Source organism: Suncus etruscus, chromosome 1 (assembly GCF_024139225.1).
Source record: "Suncus etruscus isolate mSunEtr1 chromosome 1, mSunEtr1.pri.cur, whole genome shotgun sequence".
Taxonomy (NCBI): Eukaryota; Metazoa; Chordata; class Mammalia; order Eulipotyphla; family Soricidae; genus Suncus; species Suncus etruscus.
This window is the reverse complement of record NC_064848.1, coordinates 202,328,937-202,346,223: the sequence shown is the minus strand read 5'-3', so window position 1 is coordinate 202,346,223 and position 17,287 is coordinate 202,328,937. Positions and strand designations below refer to the sequence as shown.

General features: G+C 51.6%; 1 protein-coding gene across 1 annotated transcript in view; it reads left to right on the top strand.

The window, feature by feature from the left end:
* SLC39A11 (solute carrier family 39 member 11) overlaps nt 1-17,287 on the top strand; it is a 175,559-nt gene that overhangs the window by 88,338 nt on the left and 69,934 nt on the right. The window contains 1 exon segment of the mRNA XM_049769690.1: nt 15,280-15,438. Within this exon segment, the coding sequence (XP_049625647.1) occupies nt 15,280-15,438 (159 nt within the window).

Sequence of the window (17,287 nt, the reverse complement as noted above, 5' to 3'; positions counted from 1 at the left end):
ATTCCCGGAGTGCCTGCAACATAATTAGGAAGAAGCAATCTTGTACATCAGTAATAAGGCGAAAGGACACTGCTTCAGCATGCAAATCAGATGTTCCCCCAACAGAAAAGGCTCCACCGCAGCACACAGTGTTCCCGGTGGAGGTAGAGCCTCCCTGTCCACCCGCCGACACTTGGGGGGACTCTGCCGCGCCCCCACACACTCCTGCCCGCGGGATGATGGAACAGATGACAGAGAAGGAATGAAGGGATAGATTAGGCTCTTGAAGGCATGCCTGTTCCTGGGGCATGTTCCAGGGTATGTGGGGACACTGGGGTCACAGTTAGGGGAGTGCTCCCTCAGCACTGTGGATTCACCCCGCTTCTGTTCTATAAAGAGAAACCAGGCCCCTGGATGGAGAATTCTCATTCCATCCTCCATGTTCCTCTGTCTGTCTGTCAGCCCCTTGATGGAGCCTGTTTGGTCCATCCACAGTGTCCCTTGTCATCCATCTGGGGATGCCTCAGTGATTCTGCCTGCCCTCTTGCCTCTGGTACTCTGGGCAGCACTGGCAGTGGACACAGCCACTAGGCAGTATTCTTTGGTTCTGTGGGTAGGAGTACTGAGTCAGAGCAGAAGGCAGATGTGTTGTTGGACTGTTGGTTTAGTCCACTTCCAGGGGTCAGGGCAGGTGAACCTGGAGGGAAGGGACCTATCTTTAGGGTCTCTGGAGAGGCTGGGGGTCTTCAGAGAGAAGGTCTGGAGCTGGGTAGGATGTGGGAAGTTATGAGGGTCAGGAATTCAGTGAGAGGGAAAGGGAGTTTAGGGGGACGAGGAGGTCAGCAGGGAGACTGAAGGGAGAGGAAACAGGAAGTCAGCTGGAGATGGATGATGGAAGAAACAAGAAGTTAGAGGTAGAGGAAGCAGTAAGTCAGCAGGGAGATGGATGATGGAGGAAACAGGAAGCCATTCAGGAAGACTCACAGCAACAGACAGGAAGACAGACTGACAGCAGAGGCAACAGGAAGTCAGCCAGTGGTTTGAATGAACCAAAGAGCAGATCGACTCTACTTAATAATCTGGTTTAAAGCAACCCGGTGGCGTGTCAGCTCTCAGGGCTGGGTCTGGGAAAATAGGACCAGAGCAGTTTCTGGAGTCATGTGGTTCCGAGAGTTCTAGAAAGTCTTTCTCCTCACGGCCTCTGAAGCATGTTTCTCACCTCCCTCTCTTGTACTGTGCGTGTCTGAGCCGTGTTTGGTGCAGGAGTGAGGAGTGGACAAAACAGCTGTTTCTAGGCCTCCCTGTAACTCTTAGACACTGGAATTCTCAGATAATTTACTGTCATCATTATTGTCATTATTTTGGTGACGAACGGTAACAACCACCCTCAGCAACTGCCAGGGAACGAGGCAGAAAATAGAAGGACAAACCCCAGTCACTCAGTGCCCTTTTCGTGGGCTGGGGGAGAGAACACGAGGGTCTGTCGCATGCCCAAAGGAAAGCAGAAGGTCAGCAGCGTGTGTCTGCAGGTCTCCAGGCCGTCTGGATGTTTTCACAACGATAAGAGCAGACCTATGACGTGGGCCTTTTGTCTCCGAGAGCATTCACCAGGCAGCCTCTCGTCACGAGCCTCTTAGAAATTTCTGTCTCAACCACTGTCCTATTTCCCAAAGTGATCCAGGCGCTGCCAGTTCCATGAACCTCTCATTAAATGGATAAAAGGGGGGAGAAAAAGATCGCGTGGGCAAACGCATCTGGATGACTGGACAGTGGCAGAAATTAGTCTCTACCTGCTTTGCCTGGAAAACAGTGATAGTTCTCCCCATGAGGTACTCCTAGAACCTCCCAATATTTTCGATGACCATATTGAGCTGTAGTAGATTTACAGCCAGGTGGAACAGGGCACCCTTGGGTATATTTGGTCTACACTTACTTTGCCAAAATCACCATCACCATAACTCCTATCCCCCGTTGCATCTCACGGTAAAACTTAGTTATCTTCTTCTACCCTTCTTGCTCTTGTTTATTGTTTTCCGAGTGGGGTTCTTCCAATCCAGCTTCAGTGGACGTTCTCGTAGTCCCGTTTGTTAGTAACGCAATCTGTCGTTGCTTTGGGTGGTAAGGTAGGTCTTGCTATCTCTTGACCAGGGGTCTAACTAAGTGTAAACAAACAAACAGAAAAACAAAGCAAAACTGAAGAAGGACCAGGGAACCTTTTTGTTTTGTTTTGCTAAAAGCTGTTTGGATATTTAGAAACAACATTTTCCAGGGGCTGGAGCAATAGTTCAGCATACTCTGCGATAGGGCATTTGCCTTGCACGCGGCTGATCCAGGACTCACCCTGGTTTGATCCGTGGCCTCCCATAAGGTCCCCTGAGCCTGCCAGGAGTAATTTCTGCGCACAGAGCCAGGAGTAAACCCTGAGCGCTGCCAACTGTGTGGCCTCAAAACACCAGAAAAAAAAATCCAACAACAATAACAACAAAAGCATCTTTTGCAGACCGGGCAAAAATGATCAAATTTCCAAAGTAGCCTGGCAGGGTCAGGCCTGATGTCCCACCCTGGCCCTGGGCCAGACAACCCTTGTCCCTGTGAGAAGTAGGGATACTCTTTCCAGAGTGCTTCTGCCCAATTGTTTTGCACCCTGGGGAAATATGACTAATCCATACCCTCCCTCTGAGTCTGTCCTTGGCCTTCTGTCCTGCTACTGTGTGAGAAGGGGGTTTCACTGTGCTTTCAATGTTTCTCTGTTGTTTGTTTGACTTTTTATTTTTTTCACTTTATTTGACTTTTGGGCCATACCCATTGGTACTCAGGGGTTCTTCCTGACTCTGCACTCAGGAATCACTCCTAGTAGGTTCATGGGATCATATGGGATGTCAGGGTTCGATCCCAGGTTGGCCATGTACAAAACAAACACCCTCCCCACTGTGCTGTTGTTTCAGCCCAGGCTTTTAGTTTCTTTCCCTGCCAGCCAGTGACATCGCCCCTCTTTGGACATGCCTCTCTGTCATCCACAAATTTTTCTTGGCAGAGGAAGGGTCTCCTGAGAACTGCCTGCCTGTTTTTTAGCTAGATTGGTGTTTTTCTGACCACTGAGTTGGGAACCTCCTTTCAATAGCCTCCATAAATAATTTTTTTTTATTTTTGTTTTTGGGTCACACCCAGTGGCGCTCAGGGGTTACTCCTGGCTCTGCACTCAGAAATAGCTCCTGGCAGGCTTGGGAACCATATGGGATATCAGAATTTGAACCACTGTCTGTCCTGAATCGGCTGCATGCAAGGCAAATAAATGCCCTACCACTGTGCTCTCTCTCCAGCCCCTCCATAGATATTTTCATCAGAAAGTGATTGGAGTCTGGGGAGCAGGGGGTTGCATAATGGAGCCCAGTCGTCTGGCCAAGGGATGAAAACAAACAAACAACAAAGAAAACAAACTTGGAAATATTATTCTTTTGCTTTTTTCTTGGGGGCCACACCCAGCTATTTTCAGGACTTACTCCTGACTCGGCATCATCTTCTACTTGGTTGTTTGGGTTTTGGTTTTGGGCTTGGGCCACACCCAGCAATGCTCAGGGCTTTGCACTCAGGAATCACTCCTGGCGGAGCTCAGGGGTACCCTATGGGATTCTGGGCTCTGAAACCAGATTGGTTGTATCAAGGCCTTCCAACTGTGCTTTGGCTTCAGCCCCTCATCTACTTGGGGTGTAATCTAGATAAAAGCATGTTGGGTCAATGTGATAATACAGCAGGAGAGAATTTCCCTTGCACACATCCAGTGTTCAATTCCCGGCATCCCTTAAGGTCCCCTGTGCGCCCTACCAGGAGTGATAAGTGAGTGCAGAGCCAAGAGTAACCCCTGAGCACTGCAGATATGGCCCCCAAACAAAGAAACAACAGAAATCTTTCATCTCTCTGCTTAAGTGGAGGCGGCTAGGATGGTCTCTTGACTTGTGTTGGTTCCACAGTTGTGCAGTTCTCAACTCATGTCAGATGCCCTCTATGGTGTCTTGGGGGCCAGGGGGAAGATGTCTCCAGCTGTGCCTTGAGAGTCAGGTGATGTGTCCAAGGGGCAGGCCAGCCCCTGGGCTAGGAGGAAGATTTGTTTTCGTGAAGGAACCGAAGATGCTTTAAGAGTTGGGCAAAAGTTTGGGCAAAGTCTCCATGGCAGGGGCTGGAGAGATGCACAGTGGGTAGGGCTCTTGCCATATGATCACATCCCCTGTGATATTCCAAACTTGCCAGGAGTCATTTCTGAGTGCAGAGCCAGGAGTAACCACTGAGCACCACCAGATGTGGCCCAAAAACAAACAAGAAAATGGTGCATGGCAGGGATGGAGGGAAGGCGGCTTTGTGAGCCTGACTGGGCTGCTTTTGCTGCTGCTGACGAGTGAGTGGCCCGCTCAGGATCCCTTTCAATGGTAGAACAAAGTCCCCTCTAGTTACTTTGTCCCCTTGCCAGCCCGCCAGGCCCCTAGGAAGCGAGAACAAAGCCCACACCTCTGGGGTATTTGCCCAGATCCACCAGACTCTGGAGATCCTCTGATGGGCTTACAGGGGATGTTGGGGGGCAAGTGACTCAGTCCTTTCATGGATGCTACCTGCTGCTATTGCCCCCGCCAGCCCAACTGCAGGTATCTCTCTCCCCCAATTACCACTCATGAATAATTGGGGGAAGCAGCGGTGGACAGATGCCCGTGGAGCCTGGCAAAAGCTGCTGGCCCAGGAGAGGTTGGGACCTTTCTCCTTCCTTTCCTCATTTAAATCAGCCCTGATTTTGCCTGCCCCCCAAAGGAGCTCCTGATTCTGCAGCGTTGAGTTCAACTGCCACGAAGGGAAAGGGGGGGTCTGTGCAGCTGTGGGTGGGCAGGGGGGTGCATTGATGGGCTCCCCACTCTGGAGCACACCCCACTCGTACCAGCTCGTCTTCCTACAACTTGAAACGTCTGGGTCTTTCTCGGAAGTGGACACTGACCTTTAAAAGCGAGCAGTCTGCTGCTCTTTCTGGGGGGGGGGGTGTCTGTGTGTCTGTGTGAGTGTGTGTCTGTGTCTGACCTGGCAGTGCTCCAGAATAGTTCCAGCTTTGTATTCAGGAGTGAACCCTGGTGGTGCTCATGGCACCCCGTGTGCTGCTAGGTGTGGAACCAGGGTTGGCACCTGCAGGTGATGGGAAGGAAGGTCCTGGCTTCAGCCCTGCCTTCTCTCTCAGGCCACTCACATCCTTCTTCACAACTTGGCATCTCGGTGAGAGGTGACGGTCAGGTTTTGCCTAAACCAGGTGCTAGTTGGTGTGTGTAAATTCCACCGCTGCCGAGCACCTACATGGGATGGTGTGTGTGTGTGTGTGTGTCTGTCTGTCTGTCTTCTGTCTGTCTGTCTGTGCATCCCTGCATACCCACATGTGCTGCTGTGCTCACCCCTCGATGGGGAGAGGAGGAGCTGTGGACGGACAGATGGCCGAGCAGTTGGAGTCCCCAAGTGTGATGAGCTTGTCCCCTACATCTCCGTCTCTCTCTCTGTGAGTTTGCTGGCACCTGCCAGGGAACCTTGGGGGTCTGTGCTCCCTCCTGCACAGGTGCCAGGGCCCCAGCCGAGTTCTCTCTCTCTCTCTCTCTCTCTCTCTCTCTCTCTCTCTCTCTCTCTCTCTCTCTCTCTCTGCCTGTCTCTGTCTCTGTCTGTCTGTCTCTGTCTCTGTCTCTCTCTCCTCTCTCCCCCCCCTCTCCTAAATATGCATAGCTACAGCTCTCTCTGGCCACTCAGCTCTGTCTCTCCACACCTAACTCACTCTTCCGAGTTCCCACTCACACCCATTTCTCTCCCCAGTGCCCCCTGAACCCCTTTTTCTCTGTACTGGACTCCTCCTCCTTCGCTCTGCTCCTGCAGCCTCGCTGATGTTTCTCAGCTGTCTGAGGGGAAAGAGCCGGAAAACTCAGGGCTGCTCTGCTGTCTGGGGGCCCTGGGTATGACCAGCGCACAGCTCGCAGGTATCCATACCCCGTCCTGAGCTTGATCACTCTCGCTGTCATCTCTCCACTCTGTCCAAGTGAGCGACACCTTCCTTGTCTTTTGGGGTTTGGGTAGGTTTTCCTTTCAGTCGCTAAGCCAGCAGCCTCTTCTCCCTGCAACATCATAGAAGGTTCTAGAGGGCAGGACCCCCTGGGGGCTGAATTAATCCTTTTTCCCCAGTGGGGGCACTTACCAGGGTCTCTGGCACAGGGCTGGCAGGTTCTCACATCTGACCCCCCAGCTCACCTTGGGAACACCCCTACCACTTAGGAGGAGTCTGATCTCCCCCCACAGTCCTTCCCTCAGGAGAACCACTTGGGCCCCCAGGGAGGAAGAGCCAAAGCAGCCAACATGCAACCCACATAGATGGCGGAGTAGGTGTGCACAGATCCATGGAGCTTCCTGCTCTGGCTCTTTCTGGGCCCTCCCAGTCACCCCCTTTTCTCACCACCAGTAGCCCCCTGGGGACTTTATGTCCTGTGTGATTTGGGGGCCATCAAGGAAAGGGGGAAGGAGCTAGAACGATTACACAGCAGGGAGGGCATTTGTCTTGCACACAGCTTACCCGGCTTCGATCCTGGCATTCCATTTGGTCCTCCCTAGCACCACCAGGAGTTTTCAGATTTCTGAACATAGAGCCAGGAGTAAGCCCTGAGCACTGCTAGGTGTGGCCCTGTGTGAAGTATATAGGATTCAGGGCAAGTGGCCCATCCTTTTCCATGCCCACCTCCATCCCCCTTCTTCCCACCTGGTGACCCCCAACTGGTCCCATTGTCTCAGGATTGATTTTTTTTTTTTTGGTCTGGTGCTCCACACATTGGTTTTTTCTGCTGTGGCATCATGTGACGTTTTTCTGCCTCCTCCTGATTTTCCTTTCCTTAGTTGAGTGTGTGCCCAGGGACCATCTGTGCAGTGACAAAGGTCAGAGCATAGTTTGCTTTTTCGTAGCTGTGTAGTATTCTGCTGCCACATGCCGCCTCTTCATCTAGTTGCTGGGGGATGAGTTCTTGGTTATGCTGAGTAATGCTGCAGTAAACATGGGTGTGTATGATAAATCTCTCCTTGAATGAAACCAGCAACTCTCAGTCAATTCTTTCCCACCACCACCACCCCACCCAAAGTGGGAGAAGCAAGTCGAATGAAATTTCTGCTTTTGTTTATTTATTTGATGTTTGGGCTACACCTGGAAGTGCTCAAGGGGTTACTCCTGGCTCTGTGCTCTGAAATGACTCCTGGCAGGCTCAGGGGACCATATGAGATGCCGGGAATCAAACCTGGGTCTGCTATGTGCGAGGCAAACACAATCCCTCCTCTGCTATCACTCCCCCTAGCTTGCTCCCAGTTTCTGCTGGCTATGCTGCTGAGGCAGGGCTGTCGGGGGATCCACCTGCATTTGTCTCATCTGCATTTACCTCATTTACATTTCTCTCATCTGCATTTCTTCATCTGCATTTCCTTCTACTTGCATTTCTCTCCATCTGCATGCCTCTCCCTTCTGCATTGTTCACCTTAGAGCCAGAGACTACTTCCCCCCTCCTATTTGCATTTCTTAGCAAATAGTTCGATTCATTTCTACTGGTAAATGTCACAGGGGCTCACCCGGGCCCCTTAGATTCTCTCAGAGTTCTGTCTTGCCTTCTCCCTGCTCTTTGCATCAGAAGACCAAAAATAACAGTACTGTATGAGTGTGCCCTTCAATTCCCTGGGAGGGGCCCCAGGTTCCTCTGGAACGAGTGTGCTAATTTGGGATTGAACCTGGGTCAGCTCCATGCAAGGCAGTTGCCCTCCCCACCGGCTGATCCCTGCAGACCCCGAGACTTCATCGTGAACCCCAGTGAATTCTTCTGGAACTGGTTCAACTTGGTGCAAATGCTCTTTAAAATGGAAGTGAACATTGAGTCTCTTGGGAAACTGGCTCCTTTGGCTGGAAGGAGAAACCTTTCCCTTTCTCAGCTCTTTGGAACAAGCCTTGCTTTGAGTGGGTTCTGGCGTCACAGGTGAGAAATCTTGAGCCACCCCGTGAACCCCTCTTGTCGGAAGCCCTTTTCATTTGCACCCAATTACGCGCAGCTCCTTGTCTCCGTGTTGTAGCTAAGCGATTGCTTATTCATCAGGCCGGCAAAGATAAGTCTGCCCAGGCTACTTCTCAGGGCCTGGAAAAATTGGTTCAGACTGAAAAGGACAGAGATGGGGAGTCCAGCTACCCCAGACTCCCCCAGCAGCCTCTGATCCCAGCCTCTGAGCACCAGGAGAGTTGAGGACAGTGCTCAGAGTTCCAAATTCCCTAAATGGATTTTTTCGTTTGATTTTGCACCACACCCGGAGGCATTCAGGGGTTACTCCTGGCTCCACTCTCAGAAATTGCTCCTGACAAGCATGGGGGGGGGATACGGGGGGGGGAGGGGACCATATAGGATGCCGGGGATTGAATCTGGGTTTGTCCTGGGTTGGCCGCATGCAAGGCAAAAGCCCTACCACTGTGCTATCACTCCAGTCTCCCCTGGATAAATTTAGATTTAAATCTGGATTTTCGTTTATTGATTTCTTTGATTTGGGTCTGGGGAGGCCACACTCAGAGACCTGGGTTGCTGGGGGGAAGCTGGGAGGGGAGTTTGGTTTTGCCCGGCAGAGATTGGGGGTCCATGGCCGAAGCTTGCGTACCACCCATTTGCACCGTCTCCTCAGCCCCTGTGTCTTGGTTTAGGAAACTCTGGCTCCTTCTCTGAGCCTGGAGACACAGGAATACTTCACCACCAAGCATGACAGCAACTCGGGCTCTTCGGGCTCTTTACATCTAGGAGGGCTGGTTTCTGGGCCTTTCTTCTCCTGTCCTCAGCCACCAGCATAGCCTCAAACAGTCTTTTTTTTTCCCGTCTTTAAATTACTTTATTTAAACACCACAGCTACAGGTTGTTGATAATACAGTTGGCTTTTATATCACAACGTTGTTCCTGGTTGAGTTTCATACAGTCATACAGTGTCCAACACCCTTCACCAGGGCACATTTCCCACCACCAATGTCCCCAGTTTCCTTCCAGTCTCCCCCCTGCCTGCCTCTATTTGACTCTTCCTCCCTCCTCTTCATTCTCTTCCTCCTCCTCTTGGACCTTGAGACACAAAATCAAGCCCTTGAATCACAGTTCCTTTGACATCAATTGGTGGAAAGATCACGCCTCCCATGACTGAACTGTTTGCAAATCTGCCCTATTTCTCCCAAGAACTCCAGGGTTTTTCAGGGAGTAGCAGGGAAGACAGAGAAGATGCCAGAAGTTCTGCAGGGCACCTGCTTGGGGGAAAGATTCATGATTGCATGTGGGGAGCAAAGAGTTGCTTTCAGGGTCACCCCCCCCCCTTTGACACCACCAGACATAAAGCAGAAAATACTGGGGCAGAAGGATGGATGGAATGATAAGGGAAACTAGATGGGAATTTCATTAATGGAGGTGGAAAGTTCCAGAAGCTGGTGCCTAATGGCATCGTCACATAAAGAGATTTCACTCGGGTACGAGACTTTCACAGACAAGATGTGGCGGGATTGGCCCAAAACTCTAAAAATCTTGCGTTTGTAGTCCAAGAAACACAAATGGCAGGAAATGCCACTCCCCGCCCAGACGTGAATATATTTATTTTTAGGGGAGAACTAACAACCCAGGCCGACTAAGAATATGGCATGAGGGAATTTTTCCAGCTCCATACGGAAGCATGGAAATGGCATGGCCTTTCTGAAAATTAATTAGTCGGTTCCCAGGACCCTCCATCAGCGATTTGACTCCTGGAGACTCTGTTTGATTTTCTGATCATGGATGCAGGAGAGAGGATTTACAGTAATATTTGTAGGAAAAGATTAAAGTCAGAGCCCTGGGCCAGAGTTATAGCACAGCTGGTAGGGCGTTGGCCTTGCACGTGGCCAGCCCTGGGTTTGATCCCCAGCAGCCCATATGGTCCCCTGAGCCTGCCAGGAGTGATTTCTGAGAGCAGAGCCAAGATTAATCCCTGAGTGTTTCTGGGTGTGACTTAAGAACCAAAAAAAATTTATTTTTGAAAAGGAGCCCTGGGTTCTGTTTTATCCCCAACCCCCAGAACCTCTGGGAGCAGTGTTTCTCAGAGCAATCCCTGAGGACAAAATATTTTGTTTTTGTTTGGGGGGGCATACATGGAGGTGCTCAGGGGTTACTCCTGGTTGGCTTTGTAGACCTTATGGGATGCCAGGGATCAAACCCGGATTGGCTGTGTGCCAGACAAACTCCCTATCCACTGGACTATTGCTCCAGACCCTTGTATAATTTATTTTTATCCACATTTGGTGGTGCTCAGTGTTTACTCCTGACTCTGTGCTCAGGGATCACATGTGGCGGTGCTTAAGGCTCAAGCCCAGGTTGGTTGCATGCAAGACTACTTACCTCTATACTGTCTCCCCCCTCCATTTTTTCCCCCCAAGAAATAGCCAATACTGGGCCAGAGAGATAGCACAGTGGTAGGCATTTGCCTTGCATGTGGCTGATCCGGAAGGGACCCGGTTGGATTCCCGACATCCCATATGGTCCCCCAGCCTTCCAGGGGCGATTTCTGAGTGCAGAACCAGGAGTAACCCCTGAGTGCCGCTAGAGGGCCAGAAACCAATCTATCATTCAATAAATGAATAAAGTTTAAAAAATAATAAAAGAAATGGCCAATGCTATGAGAACGTATAGAATACTGTGCATTACTCCAAAACTTTTTGTTTTTTGCCCTAATTGGGGGGGGGAGATCTTTGGGGGCATATGTAGTGGGACCCAAGAGAACCCTACTTGTGGGACGGTGAATCACAGCGCACTATAACTGCCTAGGACTGTAGGGAAGGCCAGATGCGGCACCTCAAGGAGCATGGTTTCTGGCACATGTCTGGGGTGACCATAATTCTCTGTGTCCCTGTCTGTGTCCTCAAGTCGTCAGACTTGAGGGCAGGAGCTGCTCTTAGTCCTGACTTAACTTTCACGGCAAGTCCCTGGGCTCCTGGCATCATGAACTGAGTCTTTTGACGGTTGGTTCCTTTGACACCAGCTGGCATGGCCTCCCTCATTTATCACCATTTGGTGCTGAACCAAGAGACGCCGGGCAAGGCCTTGCTGCTTGGCTAGGCTGGGGAGGAGCTGGGCAGCCCTGCCACTATCAAATCCTGAGTGAATGGGGAAACGGCAGCCAGTGCTCTGCAGTCTGGGGTCTCATGTCATTTCCATTCTGCAGTCTGGGGGTCCCATGCTAGGCCCCAGCTTCGCAGCCTGGACGTTGGCAGTAAGAGGTTCCTGGAACTAGGGACTGGAGTGATAGCACAACGGGTGTTTGCCTTGCATGCTCTGACTCCTGGCTTTGATCTCCGGCATCCCATATGGTTCCCTGAGCCTTCCAGGTGCAATTTCTGAGTGCAGAGCCAGGAGTAACCCCTGAGTGCTGCCGGGTATGACCCCCCCCCCCCAAAAATAAAGAGGGCTGGAGCTGTGGCGTGGAGCAGTAAGACGAGTGCCTTGCTAGCACTAGCCTAGGATGGACTGCAGTTTGATCCCCCGGCATCCCATATGGTCCCCAAAGCCAGGAGCAATTTCTGAGCACATAGCCAGGAATAATTTCTGAGCATCACCAGGTGTGGCCCCCCCCCAAAACAAAGCAAAACAAAAAAAGAATAAATCCCTTCCCTCTTTGGATTGCAACAAAATCCTTTCCTCCTTTGGGAAGAGCAGGTCAAAATTGGGCAGGAGAGGAGAGAAGAAGGGAGACAGGTGGGGGATTTCTTCACCACCCACCTGTTCTCTGGGGATGTGAGTCACTCAGCCACTGTCCAGTCTGAAGTCTGGAGGTATTGAGTCTCAAGTCTGAGGGTGACCAGGGGTTTCTGGGAGAGGGAGAGAGAGAGAAGCAATCCACCTGTCAGAAAGGGTCAGGAGAGGCCTGTAAGTTCAGGCTTTGAGGAGAATAGGGAGCGAGCAGCAATTCCCTATATATTATCTCCATTTCCCCCACCCCCACCCCATGGACCTGCAACCTCTGCTCCAGACTCTACCCTGGGCCCACCCCATAACTGTCAAACTCCTTCCTTATATACTTTCCCACCATTGTCTGTTAAAAGGGGCATGTCCAAGGGGCGTGTCCAGGGGGCATGTCCAGAACTAATTAATCATTGTGTCAACAGCAGCCTATGCTCAGGGGATCTCAGTTCCCCCTCCTGGCAATTCTCAGCCCAACCGGAAACTCAGTTTAATGCCAACGTCCACAGGATAGGGTGTTGCTTGGGGCCTGCAGAGCAAGGGGTGACCTGGGTCACCCCTAGTGGTACTTTGGGGCTGCCCCTAGCAGTGCTCCAGGGACTGCAAAGTACCCGGGATTGAATCGGCTTTGCTGCATGCAAGGCAAGCCCCTTAGTCCCGATGTAATCTCTCTCTGGGCTCCAGGTCAGTTCTCTTTGACAGGGTTCTAGGGGGATATATGAACCCCGGAACTGTAAAACAGAATTTTTGCAGGAATGGAGGCCGGTGGTCAGTGCCTGGGAAGGAGCCCATGTAGCCCGCCCCCAGGTGACCAAAGTTGCAAACTGCACCAATGGCTGCCTGGAACAAAAGACCAGCAATGGCTAGCGGACTTGGGGCTGGGTTGGGGTGGCTCAGAGTCTGGGACTGGAATGATAGCACAGTGGGGAGGGTGTTTGCCTTGCACGTGGCTGACTTGAGTTTGATCCCCGTCATCCCATAGGGTCCCCCAGGCCCAGAATCAAATGAAAAAGCCCTCAAGATATTTGAGGCTGGAGGCATAAAATCTAACCTAAACTAAACTAAACCTTTAAGCCCCATGTTAGTCACTTTTAGCAAAGCAAGTGGAATGCAGGCTTGTGGGTTCAAATGCACAAGAGGAATGTGGATCTTTTTTTGTTTGCTTTTGTTTTTTTGGGGTTTTGGGGTCATACCCGGCAGCGCTCAGGGGTTACTCCTGGCTCCATGCTCAGAAAATCGCCCCTGGCAGGCACAGGGGACCATATGGGATGCTGGGATTTGAACCACTGTCCTTCTGCATGAAAGGCAAACACCTTACCTCCATGCTATCTCTCCAGCCTCATAGTGTGAATTTTAATGATGCTGTTCTGTGTGCCAAGTACTGGCCTAGTATATCACCACACACACACACACACACACACAAACACTCTCTCTCTGTCTCTGTGTCTCTCTCTCTGTGTCTCTGTCTCTGTCTCTGTCTCTCTCTCTCTCTCTCTCTCTCTCTCTCTCTCTCTCTCTCTCTCTCTCTGCCTCTCTCTCTCTCTCCTCAGACCCCTTCCTGGGTAGCTGTATCCATTGACTTCCAGCTTTCAGGGTAGAGGGTAACTCAGCCACGGGCCATTTGCCTTGCCCAGATGCCCTGTCTCAGCGCCGCAAAAATAGAAAGTTTCTGGAGAGACGTCACAGAGGCTCATGAAGGTGTTTGTCTTGTATCTTGGAATGCTCCCAGCACGGTGCTCGCGGGAACTCCGAGATGGTGCCAGGGATCAAACCTGGGGTAGCTGCTGGCAAGGCAAACACCCTCTCCCCACTGGGCTGTCACTCTGGCCCCAAAGTGGACCCGAGTCCTCACTCTCCCAGGGTGTCGGGTCTCTGGAGCTGTGGCTGTGAGTTTGGACCCTCGCAAGGTCATGGCAGCCTCAGAGGGTAACCTCCACTATGGAGCTGCATGACTGAGGGTGGGAGGAGAGGTTGGGTACCCACATGCCCCCTGAAAAGCCCCCCTTTGCTGAATCAGAAACAATACACACACACTTGGTTTGGAAACAGGGTTGGTTTTCCCATGTGTCTTTAGACTAGGAAACAGCTTCCTGGGTGAATTGGTCTAGAAAGGCCAGTCTGGTCTCCCTGGTGTGACTCTGGGGCCTGAGGAGTGAGCATTGCTGTGGAGGAAAGGAAGTGCCCCAGCACCCCTAGGGATCGGGGTACCCAGCACCTGCCCCCTCTCTGCATCTGCCTTTGAATTGGGACCTTTGTTCCACAGCATGGAATAAGTTCAGTCCCCCCACCTGCCTTCTACGAGGGCTGTCTCCATGCTGAGGGCTGTTCCCCAGTAGAGCCCAAAGCCCCCTCACTTTTCTTTTTTTTTTTTTTGGTTTTTGGGCCACATCTAGTGGTGTTTACAATGATTATCGAATGTTCCTCCCTGTCTAACTCTGTGCTCAGAATGTTATTAGAATTTTCCTCCCTGTCTGACTCTGTGTTCAGAATGTTTCTAGAATGTTCCTGCCTAGCTGGCTCTATGCTCAGAGATTGCTCCTAGCTTGGGGGGATGCCAGGAATCAAACCCAGGTCCAGCCTGGGTCAGCCATGTGCAAAGCAAACATCCTACTGCTGTGCTACCACTCGGTAACCCCTCACTTCTGTGGGCCCACTCTGAAGCAGCTGGGCTGGACATCTGGTCACCTTGCTGGTCTAGGAACCCAAAACCTCAGGGTCTGTCTTGATCTATCACCCAGCGCCCCACCTTTCCTCCTATGTGACACCTTGACCAACCCTTTCCCTATCCTTGCTTTCCACATCCCACATCCATCCAGGCACCATCAACCCAGAGAACTTTCAAGGTCTGGGATGGTCCAGCCCTCAGAAACAGTCTCTCTACCCGAGGGACACTTTCATACTTCAGGGGGGTCTCAAGCTGCTTTCTGGGACCTTCTCCAGACTATTCCCATCACTCTCCTAACCCAAGCCCCAGAGATCAGGGTTCAGGCTGGTGGGCAGGGCAGCCAATTCAGATTCTATGCGTGCCAAGCCGGTACCCCTGACATCCTGTTGTACCCTTAGACGCCCCTGGACCTCCGAGGGGCTTGTCAAAGTGGGGCTTGGTCATGAACCCCAAGACTGGGGGCTGGTTGTATCCCAGGATGATAGTTAGGAGGATGGGAGAGAAAGAGGAAAGAGGAAGGAAAAGAAGGAGGGAGGGAAGGATGAAGGAAGGAAGGAAGGAAGGAAGGAAGGAAGGAAGGAAGGAAGGAAGGAAGGAAGGAAGGAAGGGAGGGAGGGAGGGAGGGAGGGAGGGAGGGAGGGAGGGAGGGAGGGAGGGAGGAAGGAGAGAGGAAAGGAAAGAAGAGGGAAGGAAAGAAGGAAGGATGGAAGAAGGAAGGGTAGAGGTGGGGAGAGGGGAGGGCAGGATAGAGCAGAGCAGGGCAAGGCTGGCACCTTTCGGGCACTCTAGAGAAAGTTTTTTCAGCCCCGAGTCTGTGCCCATGATTCCTCCTGCTGCACGTGCTGGCTGGCTACCTGGTTCTCATCTGGCTCTCTCCCCTCTCCCCTGCAGACAAGGCCGAGAATGGCGAGGCATACCAAAGGAAGAAGGCAGGGGTGCAGGCAGAGAGTCCTGCTCTGGAACCAACCCCTGGAATCCCTGCAGGGCAGGGTGGCAGCTGGAGGCGGCTGGCGCTGCTCATCCTGGCCATCACCATCCACAACATCCCAGGTGAGCCCCACGTTCTCCCTGATTTCTTTTGGGGTGTCCTTGTTCCTATAGCGAGTTGAAGAGCCGCTGACACCAGATCTTCAGGGCCTGCACCCTAAACTGGTGTGTGACCCTGAGGGGTGCCCTGGGGTTCTTGAGACTCTTAGAACCGGTCTGGAGGCCCCGTGTTCATGCTGGTATTTGCTAGGTCGTCTTTCTAGAATGTTCCTGCCTGTCCTTTCTGGTGTTTTGGCTTCATCTCCTTCGTGTCTTTGGGTTTTATTTCCCATTTTATTTATTTATTTTCTTTCTTTCTTTCTTTCTTTCTTTCTTTCTTTCTTTCTTTCTTTCTTTCTTTCTTTCTTCCTTCCTTCCTTCCTTCCTTCCTTCCTTCCTTCCTTCCTTCCTTCCTTCCTTCCTTCCTTCCTTCCTTCCTTCCTTCCTTCCTTCCTTCCTTCCTTCCTTCCTTCCTTCCTTCTTTCTTTCTTTCTTTCTTTCTTTCTTTTTCTTCCTCCCTCCCTCCCTCCTTCCTTCCCTCCCTCCTTCCCTCCCTCCCTCCCTCCCTCCCTCCCTCCCTCCCTCCCTCCCTCCCTTCCTTCCTTCCTTCCTTCCTTCCTTCCTTCCTTCCTTCCTTCCTTCCTTCCTTCCTTCCTTCCTTCCTTCCTTCCTTCCTTCCTTTCCTTTCTTTCTTTTTGTGGTGCCCAGGGGTTTCCCCCTGGCTCTGGGCTCAGGAATCACTCCTGACAGTACTGGGGGGACCCTATGGATCGAATCCAGGTCAGCTGCATGCAAGGCAACCACTCTCCCTGCTCAACTATGGCTCGGCCCCTTTATTTGCCTTTCTGAGTAGTTTCTTATGAGCACAGAAGTTGTGGTCTCAGAAGTATTGCTGGGAATGTTCTAGAAGTTTGGAGTCGAGGCTCTGGTTCTGCTCCTTCGTCTTCTCTAGCCCCTTCTTGGCTTCCATTCTATTTGAGGTCCCACGGTCATGACAGGGTTAATGTGAAGCTTTGGTGTCTGGGGGAGAAGGCAGCTCCTGCAAAATGTCAGAGACCCCTGTATTTAAGGGAGGCATTTTAGTCTCTGCCCCCAGCCCTCTTCCCCTCTGGACTCATTTTTATTGATATAAACCAGGCTGGGTGTTATATTTGGAAAACAGCACATGTTCCCTTAGGGGTCACAGGAAAAACCTTGTTTTAAGACAACCACCCCCCCAAAATGGGTAAAGAGAATGTGAAAAGGTAACTGAGCCTCTTGGAGTGGCCTTGGATTTTTATTGGATTGCTCCATCACTCCTTTATCCCGATCATTCTTGGCTCCTGGGTTTCCCATTATTGGGGGGGGGGGGTAGGAGCCAAGCCTTATACACGCACCATTTGCACCCCATGTGACTTCCTCAGCTCTGAGTCTGAGGACCGTCGTGTCCCTCCCGTGGTTTGGGGGGTCATGTTTGAGCCCCGTTCTGGCCCCGGGAACCCCCTTTGCCCTGTTCTTTGCCGTTTCCTGAGATCATCAATGCACGCCAATTGTGTCTGGGGTGATTTGCTCTGTGGAGGATTCTATGTTTTGAGGAAATGGTCTTTAAGAAATGATAATGTCTGGGTCCAAGCAGAAAGCAGCATGGCCCGAGCGTGTGGAAGGCCCAGGTTTGGTCCCTGATGCCATTGGCCACTCCCTGAGCACCAGCAGGAGGGAGCCTCAGGTAGAGAACTGGGGTTTCCTGAGCACCGCAGGTGATTTGCAGAAGCAAAAAGGAAGGAAAGGAAAAGGAAGAAAAGAAGAAAGGAAGGAAGGGAGGGAGGGAAGGAGGGAAGAAAGGAAAAAAGAAGGAACGCAGGGAGGAAGGAATGGAGGGAGAAAAGAATGAAGG